The sequence below is a fragment of the Podarcis melisellensis genome (assembly GCF_964234715.1).
Source record: "Podarcis melisellensis genome assembly, chromosome: 3".
NCBI classification, from domain to species: Eukaryota; Metazoa; Chordata; class Lepidosauria; order Squamata; family Lacertidae; genus Podarcis; species Podarcis melisellensis.
In genome coordinates this window covers 90,610,223-90,628,905 of record NC_138530.1, presented here as the reverse complement: position 1 = coordinate 90,628,905, position 18,683 = coordinate 90,610,223, and the positions used below count along the sequence as shown (strand labels likewise).

Below are 18,683 nucleotides of genomic sequence, written 5' to 3'. Positions count from 1 at the left end.
ATTAAAGTCACCCAGCTAATTTGGAATGTCACAATAAACCATGGTTTATCCTGACAGGGATAAGTCACAGTTAGCCTTGATCTCACACACTCCCCAACTCCCCAGCATGGATGTGAGGAGATTGGAATGTCCTTTGTCTGTTTTTTATTATGGGCAGTTTGCCATTTCATCGAAACCCAACAGAATGCAGTAAATCTTATATATGGCTTGTTAAGAACAAGCTAACCACAGTCAAGTTAAAGTGATCGTTTGTCAGTTTAACAAGTTAACAAATGATTCTTGTAGTTCCCATCACAGACGCTTTGTTTGTCCCTTTTCGTGATCTGGAAAACACCAGGCTAACTACAGTTTCCTATTGAGTCTTAATTGTGAAATTATGATTTACATCCTCAGAATAAGCCAGGGTGTTAAGCCAACTTCAAAGCATGGCTTGTTCCAAAGCCATTAGCTATAGTTCCTGGGCAGGTATTCAACTAAGTTTCACTCGGAGTGGAGCCACTGGAATTAACAGACTTAATTTATCCATGTTCATTAATTCCAATGAGTTACTGAGTGACACTTGGTTGAGTACCCATCTGGTTCAGATGTAGCTTGCTAGCTTGCTTGCTCCCTCATGAAGTAAAATGGCTGTGTGTGGAGGCACATAAGTAGCAGAGATAGGATTATTTTAACGTGGTTCACAGATTATGCAGCTGGCTTGTTTCAGACAGAGCATAGGTAAGATTTACAAGAGTTTGCCAGGTTTCAACATAACGTGTCCAAGTCAGGAATATTCGGTGTTATGTTGGAGGGGATGCCAGAAAACAGGGCATTATGTCCACATGTAGTAGAGGTATAAATATGTACGAATTTTTTGGCAAAAGGTGTTTAAGGAGATAACAGAAATCACTGGGTTAAAGCTGACCAAAAGTCCAGAGGTAGCATAATTATCAATTTACAATGGGGTGGAAGGTTCACAGGCTATGAAGGACTTGCTCACAAATTTATTGACAGCTGCCACGAATTATGAAAGCTAGGAAGTGGAAGGGGCAAGCAGAATATAAAATGGCAGAATGGTATAAAGAGGTGTGGGATAGAGCTATTAATCATGAGTTGACATGTGCCATTAAGGTAAAACAGGGAATACGGAGGAGAAATGATTTTGAGGAGATATGGAGAGTGTTTGTAGAATTTGTACTATTAAAACAGAAAGGAGTCAAACCATCTCAAGAGGTGTTGAAGTTTTGGGAGGTTGGATAGTTAGAATGGAATGGTCTCGGTGGTGGGGGTGCACATTTTTATTCTTATTTATTTATGATTATTACTTTGTCAAAATAAAAGTTATTTTTAAAAAAATAAAGCGTCCAGGTCAACTTCTCTCAGCCACACCAGAGAAGGCTGGAGGCTCTCTGCAGCTACTTCACCTTGGAAAAAGCCATGGTTCACTGTGACATCCCAGTCAGAACTACCCCCGTCTGTATTTGTATTGGATTTGAAATTGGTTTTACATATGAAATTGTTTAAATTGTTTGTACACATGGAATTGTTTTTATTCTCAATGTTGCCACTGTGAAATTGCTTTGAGATAATATTACAGAACAAAACATTTCATAAATGCAATGAAATAATAAAGAAATAATTTGAATAGGGACATTGTCAAATGCATCTCACTCTTCTATTTTAATAATTGAAGTCCATCTAAAATGCTTTACACACACACACACACACACACACACACACACACACGTGTATAGGAGACTTACACATGAAGGAGATGACATTCCACACATAGAAATATGACATTTCTGCCAGTGTTCCCTACCTCCAAACTTAGAAATCCACCATCATGAGCAGAAGTGACCTGAGGGGAACTTTCAAACCATTCACAGGATTTGCCCAACAGATTTTTCAAGGTCTTCACTGATGAAACTGTCAAAGCACCCGAACAGCGAGCCAGGATGACCGCATTCTCTGACCACCAGTTGATGTCTATCATTGGGTAAAAAGATTCCTTGTCTTGGAGGTGGGGGAAAGTAGAAAAAAAAGCTTTAAAACAGGAACTAGAACAGCTTCAATTATTTAATAAAAAAATCATCTGAGAGAGTCTAAATTTAACGACAATATACTGTATCAGCATTGCGTAGAGCTTCGCTTCGCTACGTTTTTACGGTAGTATTTTAATTAAAGTTATCTCTGGATTAACTAAAGCAAAACTGAATAATTAAAGATTCTGACAGATTTCTTCATGTAATATTTTAAAAATAATGCAGCTAAGTGTGTTAGGCAGATCCGCTCACACAAAGCAGGGTGAAACTTTAAAAATTAATAGATAGATATGGACTTATGGCTCCTCAGGCCAACTGTGCAACAATCTCACTGGCAAATGCTCAGAACATTATTCATGGAATCTTGATGAAGCTATATCAAGCAGAAACCATCTGGGAAAGGTGTCACAACCAAGGGAAGAAGGGAGGAGGGAGAATCTATATGGCTTCTCCTAAAGGGAATGAAATATCCATAAAGGGGCTGAGTTAAAGAGATTTCTACTTTGTTATGCTGCTTATCATGTAGTTATGTTGTAGAATTACGCTGCTTGAAAAATATTTGCCAGCGTGAAGACTCACCTTCTTCTGGGTCCTAAATACTAGCTCTGACATAATATCTTAGGGTAGATGGTGTTTTTCACAGGAACCAATCTATTTTATTTTTATTTTACTTTTGGTGTTGGCATTCAGATACACAGATAGACCTGAAGGAGAGTCTCCAGCCCATCATCCAGCCCAGACACTGGGTCCTCTCGTGGTTCCCTCACTGCGAGATGTGAGGTTACAGGGAACCAGGCAGGGGCCTTCTCGGTAGTGGTCCACACCCTGTGGAATGTTCTCCCATCAGTTGTCAAGGAGATGCGTAACTATATAACCTTTAGAAGACATCTGAAAGCAGCCCTGTAGAAGGAAGCCTTTTAAAGTTTAATGTTTTATGATATTTTTATAGACGTTGGAAGCTGCCCAGAGTGGCTGAGGCAACCCAGTCAGATGGGCTGGGTACAAATAATAAAATTGTTTGTGTATTTTATTTTATTTTTATTGTTGTTATTATTATTATTATTGTGTCTCACCTGAGGCCTGGTTGTTAGTTACAAGTGTCAGGGCCTTTCAAGTAGCTGCATCATCAGATACTTTGCCCAAGGATGAATGTACATAGCCTATCCATAATTTGCTGGCTGGTAAAACACATTATTATTGCAGGAGATTTCCCCCCTGCTAAGGATCTGCTTTTTCATTTCAAGGTTATATTTTATTTTGTTTTCTGCCTTTAATTTATTTTGCAGTATTTATGATTACACAGGAGTTCTTAATTTATAAGATGCTAAATTTAAATTGCTATGAGCCACCCTACATAGGCAAATGAAGAATGGGAGAGACACTTAATATCAGTTTGGAAGTGAAATGGGATCGTCCACAAAAAGGTAGCAACTTGTACACTCTTGAAGGCACCCTTTGTAAACAAAACATTGTGAATTAAACTGGCATCGTAAATAGACAACAACGACACATGCAAAACTGCACTATTTCTGAGATTATTTACACTCCACTTTTCAAGATATAAAACCTTCCAATGCGGCCTAAAAGTAACAGTAAAGTTCATCTTAGAAATACACAAAACACAATTTCACATAATGAGAAGTCATCAAGATAGTGACAGAATGTGTATAGAGTGGTGGTGTGGGGGTAAAACTGTCTTCTTGGAGCTGTCCTCTGGGGATCCCTGTTGGGGGCAAGGGGGGGAAGGCAGCTGGGACAGAACCTAGCAAGAATGATGAAAGCTGTTGATCCTTTTGAAAGAAAGGTGTTGGGTTAGAACACAAGCAGTACAGTGGTACCTCGGGTTAAGAACTTAATTCGTTCTGGAGGTCCATTCTTAACCTGAAACTGTTCTTAACCTGAAGGACCACTTTAGCTAATGGCGCCTCCCGCTGCCTCCGCGCCGCCGGAGCACGATTTCTGTTCTCATCCTGAAGCAAAGTTCTTAACCCGAGGTACTATTTCTGGGTTAGCGGAGTCTGTAACCTGAAGCGTCTGTAACCCGAGGTACCACTGTACAGAAATCCTATTACAGTGGTACCTCAGGTTAAGTACTTAATTCGTTCTGGAGGTCTGTACGTAACCTGAAACTGTTCTTAACCTGAAGGACCACTTTAGCTAATGGGGCCTCCCACTGCCGCCGTGCCACCAGAGCACGATTTCTGTTCTCATCCTGAAGCAAAGTTCTTAACCCGAGGTACTATTTTTGGGTTAGCGGAGTCTGTAACCTGAAGCGTATGCAACCTGAAGTGTCTGTAACCCGAGGTACCACTGTACATAAATCCTATTCCAGGCTGCCTGGCACCATGGACAGCTCCTCACAGATTCCAACCTGGGTGAAGAATATCTTCACATTTTACACATGGCTCATGGAAATGGAAAAAAATGGAAAGAGGATGTGCCCATCACTCACACATTCTCAAATACTGCTTCCTCAGAAGGGACATGTAATCTTCTAGCATTTTGGATGGTAGCATTGTAACGTTGGCCCTTATGATATCTTAAACACACAATGATGGATTAACCTGCTCACTCAGGTCTTGCTCTCTCTCTCTCTCTCTCTCTCTCACACACACACACACACACACACACACACACACACGAAACTACACTATGGCTCCAACCTTTGATTTTCTTCCGTTTCTCAAGAGAGAGTCGCCATTCCGGTTTGATTTCATCATAGCCCGGCTAAAAGAAACAGAAAATCTCCAATTAAGTTTTATACATATCCATATGTACACTATAAACAAAACTTTAGCTAATGGGGCCTCCTGCTGCCACTGTGCCGCTGGAGCACGATTTCTGTTCTAATCCTGAAGCAAAGTTCTTAACCCGAGGTACCATTTCTGGGTTAGCGGAGTCTGTAACCTGAAGCATATGTAACCTGAGGTACCACTGTATTATTGGGAACCAATTCCAAAGCTTTAATGACTACAAATGTCTATCTTGCTATGACAAGATATATACGCAAGCACAGGGGTCAGCAAACTTTTTCAGGAGGGGCCGGTCCACTGTCCCTTAGACCTGGGGGGGGGTGGACTATTATTTGGGGGGGGATAAATGAATTCCTATGCCCCACAAATAACCCAGAGATGCATTTTAAATAAAAGAACACATTCTACACATGTAAAAATACGCTGATTCCAGGACCATCCGCAGGCCTTGAGAAGGCGATTGGGCTGGCTCCGGCCCCTGGACCTTAGTTTGCCTACCCATGTGCAAGGAGATTTAACACAAAAAAAAACCCTAACCCCACATACAGACACAAACACAGAGAGGGAAGTACTGCTGAGCTGAGCAAAAAGGCAGAGAACACTTCCTCCAAACAGTGTGTGTGCACATGTTAATATTAAAACAACATCTCTAGATGTCAGGTTATATTATTTCAATTTTAAAATGTTATATAGAGTATATGGGACACAACTGAGCATTGTTGCGGGGGGCGGGGACAATAAACCCTGAAGTAACGTGAAGCAAAACAAGGAATGAAACATATGTTCTGGTACTCCAAGAAGTGTTTCTGGGGAAGAAGTGATTAAATAATACTGATTCGAACCTTGGTCTACATTCCTGTGTGCATCTCTCTTTTGTCTTTCCAGGTATACAACAAACGGATTTGAATACAATCGTCTTAAGATTAATGATGTTACCATGTTGTAAGATATACCGGGCTGTAAATTCAGCTCAGCTGCAAATATTTTTTGCCAATATTAATCTTTACGCATTGTAGCACATAGCTCAAATGACCCTAGCAGCTGCATAATGTAGATAGATGATTATAAAAAATAGCAACTGTAGTGGGTATGTTATCCAATTAAAGTAATTTTAGTTAATTGATCAAGTGAGTTTTAAGCGAATCCTAGACACACTTAGCTGTGAGTAATGGGTCTTATTCCAGAGTAGGCATGTGTAGGATTGTCTACAATTGATTCAGTTTCCATATGGATAACCATTCCAATGGCTAAAAAGCACCATTTCTTCATAATTAACAAATATGTTGTGCATATAAAAAGGCATATATGTCTTTTAGCATTTTGGACATGCTTAAAAAAAGAACTACCACCACTTAAAAAGCAGAAAAAGAAATGTCATACAAGTTTCATTTAAGCTATCTATAGCTACAAATACATTCCAGTATTTACAAACTGTTAATCATCACATACCTGGTCGCTCTGCTCCCATTCTCCTTGTTGTCTTAGAGAAGGGATTCCCCAGACGGTTAATTTTCCACTAAAGTGAATAGCTGCTAGGCGAGTCCCATCTGGAGAAAGGCTCATCTTGAAAACACCATCCTGCGCAAGATTTTGATCAGTGATTAAAAGCAAAGGCATTTCAAAGAAGCATTAAGCTCGTAGCCCTCATCCCCCCCCCCCATTTTCAATGTATCTTCCCTTTGTACACCTCCTGGATCTTATAAAACATGAAGTGCTCCTTAAAATTTGTACAACAGATACACAGAAGCATCAAGTAAGAACCACAATTTCTGAAACCAGTAGGGCAGTTCTATGAATGGGTTTTCCTTCCAGGTAAGTGTGTACAACAAGTGTAGCTTAACTCCTAGTTTGAGGGCCTGATTTGACATCCCAAGATCCCACCATTTTTGAGTGTGGGAGTCCTTAAAGGGTTGGCCACGGATGAATGCAGTCCTTGAGCCAAAAAGTGTTAGACTCCCCAGGTGTAAAGGACCTTCAAGATGTAGCCCAGCCTTTCCCAACCTGATGCTCTCCAGATATTTTGGACCATAAACCATGGTCCCAGAAACCATGGTCAATGGTTTGGGGTCCTGGGAGTTGTAGCCCAAAACATTTAGAGGATGACAAATTTGGGGGTCATAAACTGTGAGGCAGTTAAGTGGATAATAGAGTGGCACTTGAATCCTAAATACAGTTTCTTGGAAGTTCCATTCAATCACCCATCAGCTAGGACAGGATAGACGTGAAGTAGCAGAACACTCAGGGGAATGTCGGGTTGTTGGCTAAGGGGAGGGGGGAGTCTGTGGGCAACACGTCAAATCTGTGTCATGCAAACAATGGACAAAATATAAACCAATCAGAACTCACAGTGGCTTTTAATGATAAGTCATGTCTTCTTAATTCTAGAAACTACTTAGATGAAATACTGAGCAGGAAAGATCCACATAATTTTAAAAACTAGGCTATAAGACATTTTTAAAATAATATAAAAGAGTTGCAAATGCTGTCAAATGTATTTATGAGTAAGAAATGGAAAAGAGATGAGTGAATCATTCCAAAGAGTAATGGACCCCTGCCATTAATTTCTAGAATATAAAATACTAGACTGACTAAAATGTAAGAAACTGAGGGTGTTTTAGCACGGTGCCAAATGTTTTCAGGCAAACATTTTCAGCACACAGTGAAGCTATTCACCCACTATTCCCTGCCCCATTTGGCTGCTGTTTAAGCGCTGTTTTTTGTTTTCCACTAAGCTTCTTCCTCACAACATAATACAGCCCATAGAGGACAAAATGTGTTGCAGGACTACAGCTCCCATCATTCCTGATTGTTGGCCAAGTTGGCTAGAGCTGATGGGAGCTGGAGTTCAAAGGCCTCAGGAAGGCCACAGGTTCCCTGCCCCTGCAATGAAGGATCTCATGACATCATGTTGCCTAATATCCAATCAGATTTGACACTGTGACATCACTGAGGGAAGCACACAGCCAATTCGGAGCAAGGGCAATGCTTCCTGTATTGCACTGACCTCACTCTGGATGGTCACAGGAGGGAATGCAGCTGCCACCATGGGCAGCTATCACCACACAGTCAAACAAGTTGGGAGAGAAAGGAAAGTATTGTCACCACACACCTTATGATAGGTGCTTCCAGAAGGAGATGCTATATCACAAGTGAGTCTTTCAGATCATTTTTTCCCCCTATGTACACATTTGGCACATGACGTTCTTCACATTCTCATTTTTTTTCAGTCATTATATTAATTACCACTCTGCCGCTTGCCATACACATCTGAGCTGCGTTTTCCCATCATTTCCCGCAAACACTCACCCATCCTCAACAACCTTTTTTTTTTCATTTTGGGTATGTGAACAGAAACTTCTGTACCTAAGTTCACACATACACACTTTTTTTAAAAAGCTGAGGAAGTTCGCAAGAGTACAAGCCTTACCCAGCCACAAGGGGCAAAGTGGGGGACGGGGAGGCAAAAGGGTAAAGGCAACAAAATCTTCTGTTATTACTGTTATTTATTTATGAACGTCCAATATATGTAGTGTAATTACAACTTCCCAAGGAATCCCCAATTACTGTGTGGAGATCTGGAGAGAACGGATCATGTTTAATTAAATTTTAAGTCAGAGCAGAGCCACTGAAATGAAGTTCAGTTTGCCATGGTTATTAATTTCAATCGGCCTACTCTAAGTAGGACTCTGTTGGCTTCAATCCAGCAACTCCACCAAACCAGGCATGTGACAATCGGTGGAAACAGCTTTCTTTTCTGTCACTGGGGGCTGCTGGAAACAGAATTATTTGGTTGTCCTCAGTTAAGGAACAAACAGAGGTAGAGGTGCAGATTTTAGAGGTCACCACCACAGACAAACCACATATTGACAAATAAATATTGGCCATTGACCATGCTGGCTGGGAGCTAGGAGTCCCAATAAAATCTTGAGTACCGCAGAACTGCCACCCCTGACGCAAAAGTTGCACTTGACACGTGTCTCACAAAAGCATAAGGTATTGATATATATTTACATCCTCTGTTACCTGTTCTCTTCCTTGTCTACTGTAAAAGTTGAAAGACCTAATCTTGAACAATGACCTTCTCTTGGCCTGTTAGAAAAAGAAACCATATCAAATTAAGCTCATGTATGTATATGTGTGTGTGTTTATCACACACACACAGGTGTGTGTGCAAGTGCTTTCTTTGTCAGAAGCTAAAGCAAATCATGGAAGCAACAAATAATATAGTAACATTCCTCTAAAATAGGGGCAAACAAGTCTTTTTTCAGCCAGAACTCAGTTCCACCACCTCTCAGGTGGGCGCCATTGCAATTATAAGAGAGCAAGGGAAGCGTTTATGGTGAGGGGTCCAGCACCTCTTTTTCTAGAAAAGTAGCTCTGGGTGCAAAGAATTCAAAAAGATTCTGAATGATATAAGCTAGAACAGGGGTTCTGGGTATTTGTTGCCTAGAGCATTTTAACCAACCTGTTGTTGAGAATAAACCTGAGATCAGGATGGCAGCGAAAACCACAGCTTCACATCTGACCACCAGGTACACAAGGTGTACTTCATTTATGCCACATAAATTGGGGTGGGGGGGACGTTTTTTCCAGCCACAGAAGGGGCAAGGTGGGCAACAGAATCAGAAATTCTCCCAGCAACACAATTCTGTGCATGCCTCCTGAGAAGTAAATACCCTTTGTGTTCAGTGGAGCTTATTACCAGATGTGTGTGTACAAGGTTGTAGCCTAACATACAAAAGCAAGAGGGCCATACAATGAAACCAGTCTCTGGTGCAGACTGTTGATGGGTGTGGGATTTGAAGGCTAGCTCTTTCCCCTAAGTCTGATAAAAATAGGTGAGGAGGAAGAATTCAGAAATTCAGTTCCCCCATGAAGTAACAGCAACACCCTGTGAGCTTGCTGATGATACATTTCAGCTTTTTCAACATCTAGAAATGTTAGAACGAGGAAGAAGCATTGTCTTGTCTGCCTTTATATGAAAACGGAAGATGACACGTGTGAAACCTTTGCTAATGTAAAGAATAAAAATGAGACCTGCAAGGGCCAATAGAGGTATGCTCAAACAATCCTATGTGATGATAGCAGTGCTACTCACGGTCCCGATATCATCTTCATAACTCGTAACCGGCTTGTAATAGGGGGATCCCGAAAGAACTCTCCACGCCGACAGACCACAGCTACTTGCTTTGGACGCGCCGGATCCCTCGCCATCCATTTCGCAGCCACCGACGATCAAAAGCCTATCGCAAGCAAGAGGAATCGAATCTTGAGTTTGGCATGCTCCACCTCTGTTCTGAGCAATGAGCAATCGCTTTACAATGAACTGCAGCAAGTTTCTTTGTATTAAGATTACCATGTCTATTATATTATATGAAATGGGCAGGTTTCAATGGAGCGCTAAGGGAATGTTTAGGCCTCCAAAAAATAAAAGCAGGAAGACCCCAAAATTGTTGAGCTTTTCTTAAGGAAACCACCGAAACTGTCGAGTTGCGTTTTTTTTTACACCCCACGGTTTTTTGATTGATTTGCCCAAAGATGCGGGACGAAGCGACGCCTTTTGCTAACCCACCCTGTACGTCAATTGCGCCTTTAAAATCCAGGTACTGTCTGGGACATATGACAGCCCTAGGATTGTTCCATCAGCACAAGGATTTCTCCTTGACCACTAGAGGGAATCTCCCCTCTCTTGGGCCCCCTTGCTGTTCTGTGTGTTTTTTCTCTACCCTCCAGGGTGGATTTGGGAAAGGCACAAGAGGGGAGAGGACGTTCCATTGAACTAGCGGGAGTCACAGGGTCACAGAATCAGAGTTGGAAGGCTCCCTCAAGATCCAAGCCCCTGCAATACAGGAATATGCAGCAGCCACAAACAGGGACCGAACCCGCAACCTTGGCGTTATCAGCACCACGCTCTAATCCACTGAGCTATCTACCCCTTGTGTTAACTTTCCACTAGCAGAGCAAGGAAGTTGTATTTGGCCATATATATATTTGTTGGGAAGCAGTTTGCAATTTCTGAAATAAATAAATAAAAACAGGCACTTGCCATCTGCGATGACTTGACAACTGCTGAAATATTTATAGCAATAATTCCACACTTGGGCGTTATCAGTTATAACATTTACTATTTCAAACTGCTACTCAGAGCAAAGGGAAGAAAATTCATGTGGATTTTAAAATATTTTTAAACCTCCAAGGCCGCAATCCTGTAAACACCTACCTGGGAGTAAGTCTCCGTAAACTAACACTATGGGACTTACACCATGCACAGGATTGCACTGTGAATTCACCTAGCGGGATATATTTCAAAGTAATTGCCTGCTTTAATTCTTTTTTTTCTTCCAGAAATCCTCTTCAGATAAAAATGTGAAATAGGGGTGTATGAGCATTATTTTACCCAAATAAAATCATTAAATAAAAAGCCAGATTACGCAGATTTGATTTCAGTTGGCAAAATATCACCATCTAGTGGTTAAATTATATACAGAAGTTTGTAAATAAATGGATTTAACCCCCCCCCAAAAAAAAATACTCATAACTATTATAGCTCAACAACAACAAAAATGGATTCAGTAATTGCAAAGTGTCATTACATTGCCATAAAAAGAAACTAAATTATTTGGGGGAACAAATAACTGTTCAAGGAAAAAGCTAAGAGGTGTTAAACGAATCCTTTTGTTAGAGAAGAAATGGGCAACAAGCTGGTCTTGAGAGATTCCATTTGCCATGTGAAAGCAACACATGCACGTGATACTAACCTGTTTTTATAGTTAACTATAAAATATAGGTTAGCTTTAATGCTACATCCAAAACTTGAATCAAATCAGGCATAGAACTGGTCTGAGCTAGCAGCATAAAGCATTCCATCTTGATAAGTCTTAAGTAAAGGTTAGCAAAGAATTATTTTTGGAGATTCCAAAATGCAGAAATTGAAGATGATATTTAATTTTGGTGCATGCATTATCTACATCTTATTGGAAAGATGTGAGAGAAGCAATTTATAGCTGATTTTATTCTACTCTTAGATCCTTTAGTGTTTCTTTTATGGTACTGAGTAAAAGTCATAACAGGTTCACAAAAACAGTAGTTAACTTAATGGCAATGGTTAAGAAGAGAAACAGTCCAAACCAAAATTGGTAGGGGGACTAATAAAGAGAAATGAATGGTGTAATATGAACATCATTTCCTACATTTAGTAGGGTTTAAAGTTTTACTCTTCTTGCTGATTATACTAGATCCTGCGAACTCAACTCTTCTAATGGGCAGTTTGCACTGGTGGAAAGGGAGTGGGTGTGATTTTCACTAATTCCTCTTTCCCTCTACAGTGCCCTGCTCCCAAATCCCACCAGCCCCAGTCAATATGGCCAATCATCAGGGGTGGCAGTAGTCCAGCAAGACCTAGAGGACCGCCTATTCCCAGTTTAAGCATGCCACCAATGGTCAAGGGCAAACTCTAGCAAGAGGACAAAGTCCAACAGATAAAGAGCCAGTGTGAACTTACTCCCATTAGCAATAAATGGTGACAGCTGTAGGAGTGCAAATATAGAGAGTGTGGGTGTCAGTTGGGATTGCTATGAAGAATTATGAAATATGGAGCAAGCCATTGTGTCAGCAATGAAAGCATTGCGTTGACTGGGTTTCATTCATTGACAATAGTTTCTGATCGAATCCCACAAGCCTCTCCACCTCTGGCATTTGCTTTCTCTACACCTGATAAGTCATGTAACACAGACCAGTTGCCGGCTGCTGCATCAGGCACCCTAAGTAATAAAGATAATAGTTTCTTTGATGTTCCCTTCCTTGGTTTTGTTAATCTTAGGGCCTGGAAATAGTTTCACAGGAGGGTGATAAAGATACCTATCTCCTTGCCACCCTGCCTCTCCTGTTTACTCCTGTTTATGATCTCCGGAGTTTCCTAAAAGCATTCCCCTTCGCTTCCTCTTTTATTTATTCTGAATTGCATATGCATGCTTAAGTAGGAAATTAGCTCTTTGTAGTTTTAATTTTAACTTTGTTCCACATGGGTTTTTTTGAAATGCTCAGAGGAAATCTTATTGGTTCTTATGTACACTGTGTAAAAAGTTCTTTTGTGAATAAAACGACCTGGGCTGGAGGGTGGAGAGGAATTATTATTAGTACGCACTCCTCCCAGAGTCTTGCTGGTCAAGCCTGTGTGTGTATTCTATTAATCAGAGTCTAATCTTTGCTTTGCTTTGGGAATGCCACAGACAGCAAACCATTCAACCCTGCCACAAGTTCTGCCTCCCTTGAGATTGCCACAAATCACCATCGCCACAAATCTTCTCCTAGACACTTGGGAATATTCGATGCATATGTCAGTGGTTCCCAAACTGTAAGGCACTGGGAATTAGTGCAAGGCTTTTGATGAGAGGGAGAGATACTACAGAGGTGTTGTCCTTCTAGCAGCAAAGATTTGACATCTGGAGGCTTTACATGGGCCAGAACTGTAAGCAACACCTCCAACCAGTAGGAGGGCTATTCCATACCTCCAGCGCTTAGTTAGGTTTCAGTGCCGTGTCTTAGAGGAAGTTCCCGAGAAAGGTCAAATCTACTTTAGAAGCCTGTGCTTGCAAGGTTTAACTTGCAAAGTTCCTTCTGCCAACTTGTGGCAGCAGCTCAAAGTTGGAAAAAGCCTTACTGATGGAGAAGAAATTGACCATGACAATGAGCATATGGGGCTTTCCCCCCTTCTGCCTTCCCTTCCCGTCTGGCAGGCTTCAGCAGGGAGTCCAAGATGCTATCTCCTTGTTCTTTTCTAACCCCAAGTGTTGGTTTAGCTCTCCAATCCACACACAGCAGCCATATGGAAGCGTCCTGTGCATTTGCCTGCTGCTGCTGGGTTGAGGAGCTCAGGTGGGTAAAGATTAGAAAAAGGCCCAAGCTGAATTCATTCGAGTTCATAACGCTAGCAGACACCACAATATCATTTATAATTTAAGCGTCTCGTCTCAAGATGGGAGAGATTTAATGAAAGCTGGAGTAAAGCTGCCATATCAGGTTAGACAAAAACCCTGCTCCCACAGAACAAAAGAAGACATATGTATCATTGCAGCACATGCTTAAAATTTTAAACAAGTGCAGCACAAAGCAGACGGGAGCTATATTAAGAGACCCTTTTAAATGTGGATTACAAAATATTTGCAGACGTTTTGGCAAGTAGATTCAAGAGGGTTTTAAACAAAGTAATCCATAAAGACCAGGCAGGCTTTCTCCCAGGTAGACATATGTCTGCCAATACAAGGAACATTATAGATATATTGGAGCTTTTACAAACAGACATAAATACTAAAGCTGTTTTAATTTTTATAGACGCGGAGAAGGCCTTTGATAACATATCCTGGAAGTTTATGAAAGGGAATTTAAAAGAAATGGGAGTGGGCCGGGGGTTTGAGAATGGGATTGATGCAATATATTCAGAACAAAAGGCTAAACTGATAGTTAACAATGTGGTTACAGAAGAGTTTAAAATTGAAAAAGGAACACGACAAGGCTGTCCGATTTCCCCGTTATTATTTATCTCGGTCCTGGAGGTGCTCTTGAACACGATTAGAGGGGACAGGTTGGTGGAAGGGATACAGGTCGGAGCGAAACAATACAAACTTAAAGCGTTTGCAGATGACTTAGTTCTGACATTACAGGAGCCAGAATCTAGTACGAAAAGAGTACTACAACTAATCCAAGATTTTGGTCGGGTGGCGGGATTTAAACTAAATAAGCAAAAAACCAAGGTGTTGGGAAAAAACTTGACAGATATTGAGTCGGAACGGTTTCAGAGAGAGACAGAGTTAACTGTGGTTAAGAAAGTTAAATACCTAGGGGTAAACATAACAGCAAAGAATTTGAGTCTGTTTAAAGATAATTATGAAAAATGTTGGTCTGAAATTAAGAGAGACTTGGATAGCTGGTCAAAATTGAAACTTTCATTGTTAGGTCGAATAGCTGCTATTAAGATGAATGTATTGCCAAAAATGTTATTTTTGTTTCAGACATTGCAGATTGTAGATAAAACGGAGTGCTTCCGGAAGTGGCAGAAAGATATCTCCAAATTTGTCTGGCAGGGCAAAAAGCCCAGAATTAAGTTTAAGATATTAACGGACGCAAAAGAAAGAGGGGGCTTTGCCCTGCCAGACTTAAAGTTGTACTATGAAGCCGCAGCTTTCTGCTGGCTAAAAGACTGGCTACTTCTGGAGGACACGGATGTGCTGGATTTGGAAGGTTTTAACAATGCATTTGGATGGCATGCATATTTATGGTACGACAAGGTTAAGATCAACAAGGTCTTTAAGAACCATATTGTCAGAAAAGCAATATTTAATGTCTGGACAAGATATAAAGACTTATTAGAAAACAAAACACCGAGGTGGCTGTCACCTTTGGAGGCTAAGGCCCGAAAAAGACCCAATATGGAGGCCAATTGGCCAAAATATTGGGAAATACTAGAAAGGGATGGAGACAATTGGAAACTGCAGAGTTTAGAGAAAATGAAAGATAAAGTGCGAGACTGGTTACACTATGCTCAGATTAAGGAAGTGTTTAAGATTGATAAAAAGTTAGGATTCCAGGTGGAGAAATCGAAACTGGAGACAGAACTGCTAGAACCTAAGACCAAGGTACTTTCAAAAATGTATAACTTGCTGCTGAAATGGAACACACAAGACGAATTGGTTAAATCGGCTATGATAAAGTGGGCCCAGGATATTGGGCACAACATTATGTTTGAGGACTGGGAAAGGTTATGGACCACCGGGCTGAACTTCACAGCATGTAATGCTCTGAAGGAAAATGTAATGAAAATGATATATAGATGGTACATGACCCCAGTGAAACTGGCTAAAATATACCATTCGTCTGATAACAAATGTTGGAAATGTAAGGAAAATGAAGGAACATTCTTTCACCTCTGGTGGACCTGCCCTAAAGTGAAGGCCTTTTGGGAAATGATATACAATGAGTTAAAAAAGGTATTTAAGTATACCTTTACCAAGAAACCAGAGGCCTTCCTTCTGGGCATGGTCGGCCAGAACGTGTTAAAGAAGGACAGAACATTTTTTATGTACGCTACAACGGCGGCAAGGATACTTATTGCTAAGAGCTGGAAAACCCAAGATCTACCCACACTGGAAGAATGGCAGATGCAGCTGATGGACTATATGCAACTGGCTGAGATGACTGGCAGAATCCGCGACCTGGGAGAGGAGAGGGTTGAAGAAGACTGGAAGAAATTTAAGATTTATTTACAAAAGTACTGTAATTTGGTTGAATCCTAACAAGGAAGCCAGAGCAGAAATAACTGTCTACCATTAAATTATAATTTTTTATTTGAGTTTAACCTAAATATTGCACTTAAGAGCATAAACAAGATGATAATTTGCTTGGAAAAATTCGTTTTTAATGATGAAAGTGGAAGCGGGAGACGTGAGGGAGTCCGCAATAGAATGAAAGGATGTTATGAAACCTATTCTGTTTGTTAAATATGTATCTGTAAAAAATCTTAATAAAAATTTTTATAAAAAAAAAAAAAAAAAGACAATGAGCATATGGGGCTTTCCCCCCTTCTGCCTTCCCTTCCCGTCTGGCAGGCTTCAGCAGGGAGTCCAAGATGCTATCTCCTTGTTCTTTTCTAACCCCAAGTGTTGGTTTAGCTCTCCAATCCACACACAGCAGCCATATGGAAGCGTCCTGTGCATTTGCCTGCTGCTGCTGGGTTGAGGAGCTCAGGTGGGTAAAGATTAGAAAAAGGCCCAAGCTGAATTCATTCGAGTTCATAACGCTAGCAGACACCACAATATCATTTATAATTTAAGCGTCTCGTCTCAAGATGGGAGAGATTTAATGAAAGCTGGAGTAAAGCTGCCATATCAGGTTAGACAAAAACCCTGCTCCCACAGAACAAAAGAAGACATATGTATCATTGCAGCACATGCTTAAAATTTTAAACAAGTGCAGCACAAAGCAGACGGGAGCTATATTAAGAGACCAAGACGCAGAGCTTTCAAATGAATCTTAGAGCTCCATTGATGGCCACAAAAGGAGGCCTGAGCTCACTTATGAATTATTAACTTTTTAAAGGACTGGACAAGAGAGTCGATAATGCCAAAAAAAGAATAACCAAAACAAGTTGACAGATAGCCTGAGGCCATCAAGTGTCCAGATACTTCCAGCTGGTTGAGCTTGAATTCCTGCACCATGAATGACCTTTAATTTAGTAGTTCAATGGAACCAAGGGAATGAAAGGATCATGGATGCAACACCTACTTGCTCTCTCCCTCTTTCTTTTGTGGAGAGCAGGCAAGCAACTTTTATACTCAAACAGCTGTTCAAGCTCTACTTTTCCTTACTGAACTTCTAAGATAGGGTAGCCAAGTTTGTCCCCTTGATATGTTTCAGGCTCCAAAAGTAGCTCCAGGCAGCATGCTCAATAGTAAGGGGTGATGGGATATCTGGAGGGCACCATGTTGGTAACCCTATAATGAGAGATAAAAATAATATCAAGTTGGAGAAACAGTACAGTGGTACCTCTGGTTACATACTTAATTAGTTCTGGAGGTCCGTTCTTAACCTGAAACTGTTCTTAACCTGAAGCACCACTTTAGCTAATGGGGCCTCCTGCTGCCGCCGCGCCACTGCTGCACGATTTCTGTTCTCATCCTGAAGCAAAGTTCTTAACTCGAGGTACTATTTCTGGGTTGGCGAAGTCTGTAACCTGAAGCATCTGTAACCCGAGGTACCACTGTATTATAGACCCCGTTCTGGTGTAAGTTAATAAATGTGCCAGTAAGACAAGTCAGAATCTTAAACTAACTTCATACCTCGGTTTAAGATCCTGGTTTGTCCATTACAGTCATACAGTGGTACCTTAGTTTACAACCATGATCCATTCCGGAGGTCCGGTTGGAGACCAAAACAGGTTGTAACCCAAGGTGCGCTTTCGCCAATGGGGCCTCCATACAAAAATTGGTTGTAATCCAAAAAAAGGGACACGCACTTCTGGGTTTGATGTGGTTGTAATCCTAAGCGGTTGCAAACCAAGATACCACTACACCTTGGTTCTCGAACACCTTGGTACGCACACGTTTTGGCTCCTGAACGCTGCAAACCCAGAAGTAAGTGTTTGCAAACATTCTTTGGAAGCTGAACATATGACGCAGTTTCTGCAGCTTCCGGTTGAGTGCAGGAAGCTATTGCAGCCAATCGGAAGCTGTGCCTTGGTTTCTGAACGTTTTTGGAAGTTGAACAGACTTCGTAAATGGATTCCTTCAAGAACCAAGGTACAACTGTACTGGTAAACATAGTTTTCCACATTGGGTGTAAGGAAAACTCTGTTTAGCTAAATATTTCCTCAGTTAAACATGGCAGGCAAGGAAGGTAATTGACCACACAGAGGATGCAGGTGGAAGGTTCATGCATACCTCATCTTATGAAGTCATGGTATCTTCATCCAAATGGGGCCATTTTAAATTATTGAGCTATATACAGCGATATCCCTCAATTCACAGAAGAGTCTTTGACCTAATGGTCAAAGTTACGGATTTTGTGCCACAATAGTTTGAGAATGAAGACGGAGGAGAAGTTTCATTGCAGTGGTGAAATGACTTCTACTCACACAAGGACTTTGCTGGACACAAACCAGTGTCCTGGATGAAAGCGAAGAATATTCTAATACTGAAATGTGACAAAAATGTCTCAGCAATAGACTCACACAGGAATTCAGCACTGATGAATACCAATTATAAAATGTTAAGAATTCTAGCAGGAAGATTTAATCTAACATTAGATTATTATAGTCTGGGAGAGTGTTCTCAGGTTTTTTAAAAGAAAACAATTGAGAGAGCATAGAAGGGAAATGATCCATATCAATTACAGAGCAAAAACACCTGCAGTGCCG

At 41.0% G+C, this 18,683-nt stretch overlaps 1 protein-coding gene across 2 annotated transcripts in view; it reads right to left on the bottom strand.

Annotated features, from left to right (window-relative positions):
* The window catches only part of NBAS (NBAS subunit of NRZ tethering complex), a 178,468-nt gene that overhangs the window by 140,524 nt on the left and 19,261 nt on the right, over positions 1-18,683 (bottom strand). For both annotated transcript variants that reach the window (XM_081905888.1, XM_081905889.1), the window contains exons 10-14: positions 9,876-10,020; positions 8,801-8,866; positions 6,227-6,355; positions 4,688-4,751; positions 1,802-1,995 (exon numbers count right to left, since the gene is read on the bottom strand). In XM_081905888.1, the coding sequence (XP_081762014.1) occupies positions 1,802-1,995; positions 4,688-4,751; positions 6,227-6,355; positions 8,801-8,866; positions 9,876-10,020 (598 nt within the window). The remainder of the gene's footprint in view (positions 1-1,801; positions 1,996-4,687; positions 4,752-6,226; positions 6,356-8,800; positions 8,867-9,875; positions 10,021-18,683) is intronic.